Here is a 12866-nt window from a genome sequence, read left to right as displayed (position 1 = left end):
AGTCCCATGACAACCGATACCTTAGTCCCATGACAACCTGTACAGGTACCTTAGTTCCATGACAACCGGTACCTTAGTCCCATGACAACCTGTACAGGGACCTTAGTCCCATGACAACCAATACCTTATTCCCATGGCAACCTGTACAGGTACCTTAGTCCCATGACAACCAATACCTTATTCCCATGGCAACCTGTACAGGTACCTTAGTCCCATGACAACCTGTAAAGGTACCATAGTCCCATGACAACAGATACCTTAGTCCCATGACAACCTGTACAGGTACCTTAGTTCCATGACAACCGGTACCTTAGTCCCATGACAACCTGTACAGGTACCTTAGTCCCATGACAACCTGTACAGATACCTTAGTCCCACGACAACCTGTACAGATACCTTAGTCCCATGACAACCAATACCTTAGTCCCATGACAACCAATACCTTAGTCCCATGACAACCTGTACAAGTACCTTAGTCCCATGACAATCTGTACAGGTACCTTAGTTCCATGACAACCGGTACCTTAGTCCCATGACAACCTGTACAGGGACCTTAGTCCCATGACAACCAATACCTTATTCCCATGGCAACCTGTACAGGTACCTTAGTCCCATGACAACCAATACCTTATTCCCATGGCAACCTGTACAGGTACCTTAGTCCCATGACAACCTGTAAAGGTACCTTAGTTCCATGAAAACCGGTACGTTAGTCCCATGACAACCTGTACAGGTACCTTAGTTCCATGACAACCGGTACCTTAGTCCCATGACAACCTATACAGGTACCTTAGTTCCATGACAACAGGTACCTTATTCCCATGGCAACCTGTACAGGTACCTTAGTCCCATGACAACCTGTACAGGTACCTTAGTTCCATGACAACCTGTACAGATACCTTAATCCCATGACAACCTGTACAGATACCTTAGTCCCATGACAAGCGATACCTTAGTCCCATGACAACCAGTACAGGTACCTTAGTTCCATGACAACCTGTACAGGTACCTTAGTCCCATGATAACCGGTACCTTAGTCCCATGACAACCGGTACAGGTACTTTAGTCCTATGACAACCAGTACCTTAGTCGCATGACAACCTGTACAGGTACCTTAGTCCCATGACAAGTGATACCTTAGTCCCATGACAACCAGTACAGGTACCTTAGTTCCATGACAACCTGTACAGGTACCTTAGTCCCATGACAACTGGTACCTTAGTTCCATGACAACTGGTACAGGTACCATGACAACCAGTACAGGTACCTTAGTTCCATGACAACCGATACCATAGTCCCATGGCAACCAGTACAGGTACCTTAGTCCCATGACAACCGATACCTTAGTTCCATGACAGCCGATACAGGTACCTTAGTCCCATGACAACCAATACCTTAGTTTCATGACAACCTGTACAGCTACCATAGTTCCATGACAACCTGTACAGGTACCTTAATCCCATGACAACCGGTACCTTAGTTCCATGACAACTGGTACAGGTACCATGACAACCAGTACAGGTACCTTAGTTCCTTGACAAGGGTAAATAAAGGTTAAATAAAGGGTAAATAAAGTTGAAATAAAAGTTAAATAAAGGGTAATAAAGGGTAATAAAGGTTAAATAAAGGGTAAATAAAGGGTAAATAAAGGTTAAATAAAAGTTAAATAAAGGGTAATAAAGGGTAATAAAGGTTAAATAAAGGGTAAATAAAGGGTAAATAAAGGTTAAATAAAGGTTAAATAAAGGGTAATAAAGGGTAATAAAGGGTAATAAAAGGTTATAAAGGGTAATAAAGGGTAATAAATGGTAATAAAGGGTAAATAAAGGTTAAATAAAGGTTAAATAAAGGGTAATAAAGGGTCAATAAAGGGTAAATAAAGGGTAATAAAGGGTATTAAAGGGTCAATAAAGGTTAAATAAAGGGTAATAAAGGGTAATAAAGGGTCAATAAAGGTTAAATAAAGGGTAATAAAGGGTAATAAAGGGTCAATAAAGGTTAAATAAAGGGTAATAAAGGGTAATAAAGGGTCAATAAAGGGTAATAAAGGGAAATAAAGGGTTATAAAGGGTAAGTAATGGTTAAATAAAGGGTAATAAAGGTCAATAAAGGTTAAATAAAGGGTAATAAAGGGTAATAAAGGGTCAATAAAGTTTAAATAAAAGGTAATAAAGGGTAATAAAGGGTCAATAAAGGGTAATAAAGGGAAATAAAGGGTTATAAAGGGTAAATAAAGGTTAAATAAAGGGTAAATAAAGGGTAATAAAGGGTAATAAATGGTCAATAAATGTTAAATAAAGGGTAATAAAGGGTAAATAAAGGTTAAATAGAGGTTAAATAAAGGGTAATAAAGGGTCAATAAAGGGTAATAAAGGGTAATAAAGGGAAATAAAGGGTTATAAAGGGTAAATAAAGGTTAAATAAAGGGTAAATAAAGGTTAAATAAAGGGTAATAAAGGGTAATAAAGGGTAATAAAAGGTTATAAAGGGTAATAAAGGGTAATAAAGGGTAATAAAAGGTTATAAAGGGTAAATAAAGGTTAAATAAAGGGTAATAAAGGGTAAATAAAGGGTAATAAAGGTTAAATAAAGGGTAATAAAGGGTAATAAAAGGTTATAAAGGGTAAATAAAGGTTAAATAAAGGGTAATAAAATGTTATAAAGGGTAAATAAAGGTTAAATAAAGGTTAAATAAAGGGTAAATAAAGGGTAAATAAAGGTTAAATAGAGGTTAAATAAAGGGTAATAAAGGGTAAATAAAGGGTAAATAAAGGTTAAATAGAGGTTAAATAAAGGGTAATAAAGGGTAATAAAGGGTCAGTAAAGGGTAATAAAGGGTAAATAAAGGGTAATAAATGGTAATAAAGGGTAATAAAGGGTAAATAAAGGGTAATAAAGGGTCAATAAAGGTTAAATAAAGGGTAATAAAGGGTAAATAAAGGTTAAATAAAGGGTAATAAAGGGTAAATAAAGGGTAATAAAGGGTAAATAAAGGTTAAATAAAGGGTAATAAAGGGTAAATAATGATAATAAAACTGTTACAGGGACATTAGTTTGGACGGAAGGTTGACACTTAAAGAGCCAACCACATACCGATGTCGTTCTCCAAGATACTGTAGTATGTTTCCGTGTACTGTGCAGGTGCTGTGGCCCCATTTAGAGCTGTAAGTATGAGAGCCAGACCATGATGCACTCCAAGATACTTTACTGTCGACTTGTTCCACCACAACAAACAAAAAAAAAACACCAGAAATGAGGATTTCCACACCCACCATCTCAGATTGTTCTGACATGGAAATTAGTGAGAAAGTACCATGTTTTGCCTACAAGATGTACTATTATTTGTGTATTTATATTTATATTTGCACCAAAGAAAACAAGTGATAGACAACAATACAGATTTTTCCAAATATATATATTTTGAAAATGATAAAATGGTGTGTTTGTGTGGTTGGAAGCCCAAAGGCTTATATGAAAACAACACCACAAAATATATATACACAACACATAAGTACAAAAACTAAAAAAAGTTTCTTAAAACAGATAACAAAACCTACTAATTATAAATGTATACATGAACTGATCAGTAATCACATTAAACAGTTTTTTGTTGGTTTTTGTTTAAATGTGAGTGTGTGAGAGTCAGGTTGTACGGAAGAGATTACTGAGTAGTTTGTTTCACCCGGTTGACCCTCAATCTTCGCTTGAAGTCATTGAGGGTTAATGAGGTTTTGGTACTGTGAAGATAAGAATTCCAGAGTATGCCGCTGTCCCTGCTGTTACTGCCGCTGTCCCTGCTGTTACTGCCGCTGTCCCTGCTGTTACTGCCGCTGTCCCTGCTGTTCGCTGTCCCTGCTGTTACTGCCGCTGTCCCTGCTGTTACTGCCACTGTCCCTGCTGTTACTGCCGCTGTCCCTGCTGTTACTGCCACTGTCCCTGCTGTTACTGCCGCTGTCCCTGCTGTTACTGCCGCTGTCCCTGCTGTTACTGCCACTGTCCCTGCTGTTACTGCCACTGTCCCTGCTGTTACTGCCACTGTCCCTGCTGTTACTGCCGCTGTCCCTGCTGTTACTGCCGCTGTCCCTGCTGTTCGCTGTCCCTGCTGTTACTGCCGCTGTCCCTGCTGTTATTGCCACTGTCCCTGCTGTTACTGCCGCTGTCCCTGCTGTTACTGCCACTGTCCCTGCTGTTACTGCCGCTGTCCCTGCTGTTACTGCCGCTGTCCCTGCTGTTACTGCCACTGTCCCTGCTGTTACTGCCACTGTCCCTGCTGTTACTGCCACTGTCCCTGCTGTTACTGCCGCTGTCCCTGCTGTTACTGCCACTGTCCCTGCTGTTACTGCCACTGTCCCTGCTGTTACTGCCACTGTCCCTGCTGTTACTGCCGCTGTCCCTGCTGTTACTGCCGCTGTCCCTGCTGTTACTGCCGCTGTCCCTGCTGTTACTGCCGCCGTCCCTGCTGTTACTGCCGCTGTCCCTGCTGTTACTGCCACTGTCCCTGCTGTTACTGCCACTGTCCCTGCTGTTACTGCCGCTGTCCCTGCTGTTACTGCCGCTGTCCCTGCTGTTACTGCCGCTGTCCCTGCTGTTACTGCCACTGTCCCTGCTGTCCCTGCCGCTGTCCCTGCTGTTACTGCCACTGTCCCTGCTGTTACTGCCGCTGTCCCTGCTGTTACTGCCACTGTCCCTGCTGTCCCTGCCACTGTCCCTGCTGTTACTGCCACTGTCCCTGCTGTTACTGCCGCTGTCCCTGCTGTTACTGCCGCTGTCCCTGCTGTTACTGCCGCTGTGCCTGCTGTTACTGCCTTTTATCCATTTTGCTGGTCTCTTGTGTCTATTAAATGGACCACAATTATTGTTTTTTTCAACTTTGGGTTGAAAATCAATAGCTTTTGCTCATGATAAAAAAAAATTATGTTGTGTTCATCCTCACAAGTCAGCCAACAATACAGTTTTGTCTTTCTCTTAGCCTTAGCCTATGGTGCAATTCTCTAATGATAACTTTTCCTACAATACCAAAACTGTGATGGAGAAATTAGCTAGTGACTAAAATAAAATACACTTATAAACCTGCTTGTTCACCAGGAATGGTCTAACAGTAACTAATCCATAATTTTGGAAGGGAAAAAACTGTAAACTACACAAACAGGATCTGATTCCTAAGCCTAAGAGAAGAACAGTTTGTGTGTCTGTTTGAATTGCTTTCTTAGAGCACTGGCTTCAATTCTGATAACCATTGGTTTTCTACCCAAAGTTGCAAAGGGTCCATTTAATACACAAGAGACCAGCAAAATGGTTAAAAGGTTGTGGCAGCAACGTAACAGCAGGAACAGCGCCATCTAATGGCCAAAACCTGGAACTTTCACACTCCTTTATTTTAGCAAACTGCTAAGTATTTGAAAAGGGGAAAACAACATCACCAAATTCTCTGAAAATACATGACATAGCATGAATAAACAATACTCCAAGCCAAGCTTCATACTGCTGGTAAAACATAGAGAACTGATACTGGCCGTTGGGGTTTGGTGTGGCTTTTGGCATTTTTTATTCCTCATGCCTTAGTCATTGTCAAGAAGAGGTTTGGCCATTATATTTAATTAATATGACATAAATCCAATAAATTGAAATGGCCAACTTCGGTGTAATCAATTAGCTTAATTTCACTGAGACTGTGGTATGTGACCCAAATGACACAATATAGGGAAATATGGTGGCATTATATAGGGAATATGGTGGAATTATATAGGGAATATGGTGGAATTATATAGGGAATATGGTGGAATTATATAGGGAATATGGAGGAATTATATAGGGAATATAGTGGAATTATATGGGGAATATGGTGGAATTATATAGGAATATGGTGACATTATATAGGGAATATGGTGGAATTATATAGGGAATATGGTGGAATTATATAGGGAATATGGTGGAATTATATAAGGAATATGGTGGAATTATATAGGAATATGGTGGAATTATATAGGAATATGGTGGAATTATATAGGAATATGGTGGAATTATATAGGGAATATCGTGGAATTATATAGGGAATATGGTGTTACTATACATAATATATATATTTTTTAACCTTTATTTAACTAGGCAAGTCAGTTAAGAACAAATTCATATTTACAATGACGGCCTAGCGGGGAACACAGTGTTACCTGCCTTGTTCAGGGGCAGAACAACAGATTTTACCTTGTCATTTCAGGGATTCGATCTAGCAACCTTTCAGTTACTGGCCCAACACTCTAACCACTAGGATACCTGCCGCCCCTATATAGGGAATATGGTGGCATTTGGAACTTACAGCCAGATATGCAGCCAGGCCAGTGTTTCTCAAAGGTAGAGAGGGTAAGGGTTAATGAGACAGGCAGGCAGGTGGAAGAAGTGGAGCAGTGTCCAGTCAGCAGAGCTGCCACGCCATGTTTCTGTGATCCCTCATCGTCCTCCTCATCCTCCAGCCCATGTTTCTGTGATCCCTCATCGTCCTCCCTCACCCTCCACCCTCCAGCCCATGTTTCTGTGATCCCTCATCGTCCTCCCTCACCCTCCACCCTCCAGCCCATGTTTCTGTGATCCCTCATCGTCCTCCCTCACCCTCCACCCTCCAGCCCATGTTTCTGTGATCCCTCATCGTCCTCCCTCACCCTCCATCCTCCAGCCCATGTTTCTGTGATCCCTCATCGTCCTCCCTCACCCTCCACCCTCCAGCCCATGTTTCTGTGATCCTTTCACCCGCTGCCTTAATAAAGAGGTTCTAATCTGAGCTGGAGAGGAGGGAGGGATATGGTGGAGGGTAGAGGTGGAGGGAGGATGTGGAGGGAGGGATATGGTGGAGGGTAGAGGTGGAGGGAGAAGTGGAGGGAGGGATATGGTGGAGGGTAGAGGTGGAGGGAGGATGGAGGGAGGATATGGTGGAGGGTAGAGTTGGAGGGAGGATGTGGAGGAAGGATATGGTGGAGGGTAGAGGTGGAGGGAGAATGTGGAGGGGGATATGGTGGAGGGTAGAGGTGGAGGGAGGATGGGAGGGAGGGATATGGTGGAGGGTAGAGGTGGAGGGAGGATGTGGAGGGAGGGATGGTGGAGGGTAGAGGTGGATGTGGAGGAGGGATATGGTGGAGGGTAGAGGTGGAGGGAGGATGTGGAGGGAGGGATATGGTGGAGGGTAGAGGTGGAGGGAGGATGTGGAGGGAGGGATATGGTGGAGGGTAGAGGTGGAGGGAGGATGTGGAGGGAGGGATATGGTGGAGGTAGAGGGAGGGAGGGATGGTGGAGGGTGGAGGGAGGGATATGGTGGAGGTGGGGGAGGATGTGGAGGGAGGGATATGGTGGAGGGTGGAGGGAGGGTGGAGGGAGGATGTGGAGGATGTGGAGGGAGGATATGGTGGAGGGTAGAGGTGGAGGGAGGATGTGGAGAGGTTGGAGGGTGGTGGAGGGAGGGGAGGTAGAGGGAGGGAGGATGTGGAGGGAGGGATATGGTGGAGGGTAGAGGTGGAGGGAGGATGTGGAGGGAGGGATATGGTGGAGGGTAGAGGTGGAGGGAGGTGGAGGGATATGGTGGAGGGTGTGGAGGGAGGATGTGGAGGGAGGGATATGGTGGAGGGTAGAGGTGGAGGGAGGATGTGGAGGGTGGGATGGTGGAGGGTAGAGGTGGAGGGAGGATGGTGGAGGGTGGAGGGTAGAGGTGGATGGGGAGGATGTGGAGGGAGGGAGATGGTGGAGGGTAGAGGTGGGAGGGAGGATGTGGAGGGAGGATGTGGGGAGGTGGTGGAGGGTAGAGGTGGAGGGAGGATGTGGAGGGAGGGAGATGGTGGAGGGTAGAGGTGGAGAGAGGATGTGGAGGGAGGGAGGTGGTGGAGGGTAGAGGTGGAGGGAGGACGATGAGGGAGGGAGATGGTGGAGGGTAGAGGTGGAGGGAGGATGTGGAGGGAGGGAGATGGTGGAGGGTAGAGGTGGAGGGAGGACGATGAGGGAGTAGTTGGAAAGAGGTGGATGTGTTTTTTTTCCCATATATTTTTAATCTCACTTTCCACCTACGATCTAAATATACTTTCCTGCTACCCGCCTCACCCAATGTGGTACGGATCTGCTATTTTATACGTTATAACTGGAACCCCCATCAGCGGCTAGCCAGCTAACTAGCTACTAGCTAGTAGTCACTGTTAGCCACGGCTAGTGGTCATCACCATTAGCTCGGACACCAGCCAGCTTTACCTGCCAGTCTGCACAGAGCGATATCAACCTAGATAATATCGGACTGCTTTTCTCCACTACATTACCGGATTCCTGCAGCAAGCTCTGGGCCATTACACCGGATCATCGCAGCTAGCTAGCTGCAACCGAGTAGCTACTACTGGCTAACACCTCGGTCCCAAAACCAAGCACTAGTTAGCCTTGAGCTAGCCTCGAGCTAGGCCCATCTCCTGGCTAGCCGAAGAGGTTTACCCGATTATTCGTGGGCTACAAATTGGCATGGACCCTTTATTGCCAAGACGGAGCCCCGCCAATCCATCATGTCTGGTCTGCCGACGTAATCGTCCGATGTGGTTTCAACAGGCTTTTCCATTGCGATGTCGCCGAACACCCATCTGCTAGCCCCGGCCCGCTAGCTTTCTGAACGCCGTGCCTCCCGCTTGCCTAGCATAGTAGCGACTACCAAACGGCTCCCTGACTCACCTATTGCTGCTCATTGGACCCTATGATCACTCGGCTACACATGCCTCACTCTAATGTCAATATGCCTTATCTTCTGCTGTTTTGGTTAGTTATTACATTTACATTTACATTTAAGTCATTTAGCAGACGCTCTTATCCAGAGCGACTTACAAATTGGTGCATTCACCTTATGACATCCAGTGGAACAGCCACTTTACAATAGTGCATCTAAATCTTTTAAGGGGGGGGGTGAGAAGGATTACTTTATCCTATCCTAGGTATTCCTTAAAGAGGTGGGGTTTCAGGTGTCTCCGGAAGGTGGTGATTGACTCCGCTGTCCTGGCGTCGTGAGGGAGTTTGTTCCACCATTGGGGGGCCAGAGCAGCGAACGGTTTTGACTGGGCTGAGCGGGAACTGTACTTCCTCAGTGGTAGGGAGGCGAGCAGGCCAGAGGTGGATGAACGCAGTGCCCTTGTTTGGGTGTAGGGCCTGATCAGAGCCTGGAGGTACTGAGGTGCCGTTCCCCTCACAGCTCCGTAGGCAAGCACCATGGTCTTGTAGCGGATGCGAGCTTCAACTGGAAGCCAGTGGAGAGAGCGGAGGAGCGGGGTGACGTGAGAGAACTTGGGAAGGTTGAACACCAGACGGGCTGCGGCGTTCTGGATGAGTTGTAGGGGTTTAATGGCACAGGCAGGGAGCCCAGCCAACAGCGAGTTGCAGTAATCCAGACGGGAGATGACAAGTGCCTGGATTAGGACCTGCGCCGCTTCCTGTGTGAGGCAGGGTCGTACTCTGCGGATGTTGTAGAGCATGAACCTACAGGAACGGGCCACCGCCTTGATGTTAGTTGAGAACGACAGGGTGTTGTCCAGGATCACGCCAAGGTTCTTAGCGCTCTGGGAGGAGGACACAATGGAGTTGTCAACCGTGATGGCGAGATCATGGAACGGGCAGTCCTTCCCCGGGAGGAAGAGCAGCTCCGTCTTGCCGAGGTTCAGCTTGAGGTGGTGATCCGTTACTGTTTTATTTCACTGTAGAGCCTCTAGTCCAGGTCATCATGCCTTTGTCACGCACCCCACACATGGGGAGACCTCACCTGACTTAACTGGTGTTTCCAGAGATGCAGGCTCTCTCATCGTCACTCAATACCTAGGTTTACCCCCCCCCCCCCCCCCGTACTCACATCCTACCATACCCTTGTCTGTACATTATGGCCTGAATCTATTCTACCATGCCCAGAAATCTGCTCTTTTCATACTCAGTTCCAAACGTACTAGACGACCAGATCTTATAGCCTTCAGCCATACCCTTATTCTACTCCTCCTCTGTTCCTCTGGTGATGTAGAGGTTAACCCAGGCCCTGTAGCCCCCTGCTTTACACTGATCCCCCCCAGGAGCTCTCATTTGTTGACTTCTGTAACCGTAAAAGCCTTGGTTTCATGCATGTTAACATTAGAAGCCTTCTCCCTAAATGTTTTATTCACTGCTTTAGCACACTATGCCGACCCTGATGTCCTAGCCGTGTCTGAATCACGGCTCAGGAAGGTTACCAAAAATGCAGAAATGTCCTTCCCAAACTACAACATTTTCATCATAGAACTGCCAATAGAACTGCCAAAGGGGGCGGAGTTGCAATCTACTGCAGTGATAGCCTATCCAGGTCTGTGCCCAAACAGTTTGAGCTTCTACTTTTAAAAATCCACCCTTCCAGAAATAAGTCTCTCACTTGTTGCCCCCTCAGCCCCCAGCTGTGCCCTGGACACCATATGTGAATTGATTGTCCCCCATCTATCTTCAGAGTTCGTACTGTTAGGTGACCTAAACTGGGATATGCTTAACACCCCGGCCGTCCTACAATCTAAACTAGATGCCCTCAATCTCACACAAATTATCAAGGAACCTACCAGGTACAACCCTAAATCCGTAAATATGGGCACCCTCATACATATCCTCCTGACCAACTTGCCCTCTAAATACACCTCTGCTGTCTTCAACCAGGATCTCAGTGATCACTGCCTCATTGCCTGCGTCCATAACGGGCATGCGGTCAAACGACCACCCCTCATTACTGTCAAATGCTCCCTAAAACACTTCAGCGAGCAGGCCTTTCTAATCGACCTGGCCCAGGCATCCTGGAAGGATATTGACCTCATTCCGTCAGTAGAGGATGCCTGGTTGTTCTTTTCTCACCATCTTAAATAAGCATGCCCCATTCATAAAATGTAGAACTAAGAACAGATACAGCCCTTGGTTCACTCCAGACTTCACTGCCCTTGACCAGCACAAAAACATCCTGTGGCGTACTGCATTAGCATCGAATAACCCCCGCAAAATACAACTTTTCAGGGAAGTCAGGAACCAATATACTCAGTCAGTTAGGAAAGCTAAATGAGAACTTGTTCTCAACTGGCCTACCTGGTTAAATAAAGGTGAAATAAATCAATAAAAGAAGCTGGAGGGGTGATGGAGGGGGAGGTGGAGGGAGGTGATGGAGGGTAGAGTTGGAGGGTAGAGGGAGGAGGTGGAGGGAGGTGGTGGAGGGTAGAGGTTGGAGGGAGGAGATGGAGGGAGGATGTGGAGGGAGAGATTGGAGGTGAGGAGGTAGAGGGCATAGGTGGAGGGTAGAGTTGGAGGGAAGAGGGAGGAGGTCGAGGGAGAAGGTGGAGGGTAGAGGGAGGAGGTTGAGGGAGAAGGTGGGGGAGGACGTGGAGGGGAGTTGGAGGTGAGGAGGTAGAGGGTATAGGTGGAGGGTAGAGTTGGAGGGTAGAGGGAGGAGGTCAAGGGAGAAGGTGGGGGAGGACGTGGAGGGGGAGGTTGGAGGTGAGGAGGTAGAGGGTATAGGTGGAGGGTAGAGTTGGAGGGTACAGGGAGGAGGTCAAGGGAGAAGGTGGGGGAGGACGTGGAAAGGGAGGTTGGAGGTGAGGAGGTAGAGGGTATAGGTGGAGGGTAGAGTTGGATGGTAGAGGGAGGAGGTCAAGGGAGAAGGTGGGGGAGGACGTGGAGGGGAGGTTGGAGGTGAGGAGGTAGAGGGTATAGGTGGAGGGTAGAGTTGGAGGGTACAGGGAGGAGGTCAAGGGAGAAGGTGGGGGGAGGATGTGGAGGGGGAGGTTGGAGGTGAGGAGGTAGAGGGTATAGGTGGAGGGTAGAGTTGGATGGTAGAGGGAGGAGGTGGCATACTTATACAGTAATTACTGTGACAGTTCAAGTGAACTTTCTGTAAAAAGTAGCAACCTATTCCTTATAGTGCATTTCTTTGGACCAGGGCCTATAGGGAATAGGATAAAAGGAATAGGGGACAGGGAATAAGGTAAGCTACGGTGATGGTCCTCTGCTCTCCCTGTAGTTACAGTACAGTAAGCTACGGTGCTGGTCCTCTGCTCTCCCTGTAGTTATAGTACAGTAAGCTACGGTGCTGGTCCTCTGCTCTCCCTGTAGTTATAGTACAGTAAGCTACGGTGATGGTCCTCTGCTACAGTAAGCTACGGTGATGGTCCTCTGCTCTCCCTGTAGTTATAGTACAGTAAGCTACGGTGCTGGTCCTCTGCTCTCCCTGTAGTTATAGTACAGTAAGCTACGATGCTGGTCCTCTGCTCTCCCTGTAGTTACAGTACAGTAAGCTACGATGCTGGTCCTCTGCTCTCCCTGTAGTTACAGTACAGTAAGCTACGGTGCTGGTCCTCTGCTCTCCCTGTAGTTACAGTACAGTAAGCTACGATGCTGGTCCTCTGCTCTCCCTGTAGTTACAGTACAGTAAGCTACGATGCTGGTCCTCTGCTCTCCCTGTAGTTACAGTACAGTAAGCTACGTGCTGGTCCTCTGCTCTCCCTGTAGTTACAGTACAGTAAGCTACGGTGCTGGTCCTCTGCTCTCCCTGTAGTTACAGTACAGTAAGCTACGTGCTGGTCCTCTGGACACTGTCCAAGCTAGCGTTAGGCTAATCCTCATGCCACCCAACTTGCCATTGTACAGCCAAGCCTGAGGGGGTGTAGTGTCATGCTGTGCCATGAACACAACAGTGAAATTGTACAGTGTTCATGTCAAGGGGAATATTATGATTCAATTGTATAATTTACTGTGACTTTTAATAGGGCTGAACGATGTATTGTGTACCGTCATTTCCATACCACTGCATATGAGTTTGGTTGGGTGAACCTGTCTCACCACATTTCATTATGTAAAAATGATTAATCGAAAAAATAATGTGT

At 46.6% G+C, this 12866-nt stretch overlaps 1 protein-coding gene across 1 annotated transcript in view; it reads right to left on the bottom strand.

Annotated features, from left to right (window-relative positions):
* Positions 1–10704, bottom strand: part of LOC115124304 (synaptotagmin-7-like) — a 264926-nt gene extending 254222 nt beyond the window's left edge. The window contains exons 1-2 of the mRNA XM_065002754.1: positions 10628–10704; positions 4530–4834 (exon numbers count right to left, since the gene is read on the bottom strand). Of these exons, the coding sequence (XP_064858826.1) occupies positions 4530–4834; positions 10628–10704 (382 nt within the window). The remainder of the gene's footprint in view (positions 1–4529; positions 4835–10627) is intronic.
* Between the last annotated feature and the right edge of the window lie 2162 nt (positions 10705–12866).

This window comes from Oncorhynchus nerka, linkage group LG17 (assembly GCF_034236695.1).
Source record: "Oncorhynchus nerka isolate Pitt River linkage group LG17, Oner_Uvic_2.0, whole genome shotgun sequence".
NCBI lineage: Eukaryota > Metazoa > Chordata > Actinopteri > Salmoniformes > Salmonidae > Oncorhynchus > Oncorhynchus nerka.
This window is presented reverse-complemented; position numbering and strand designations above follow the sequence as displayed.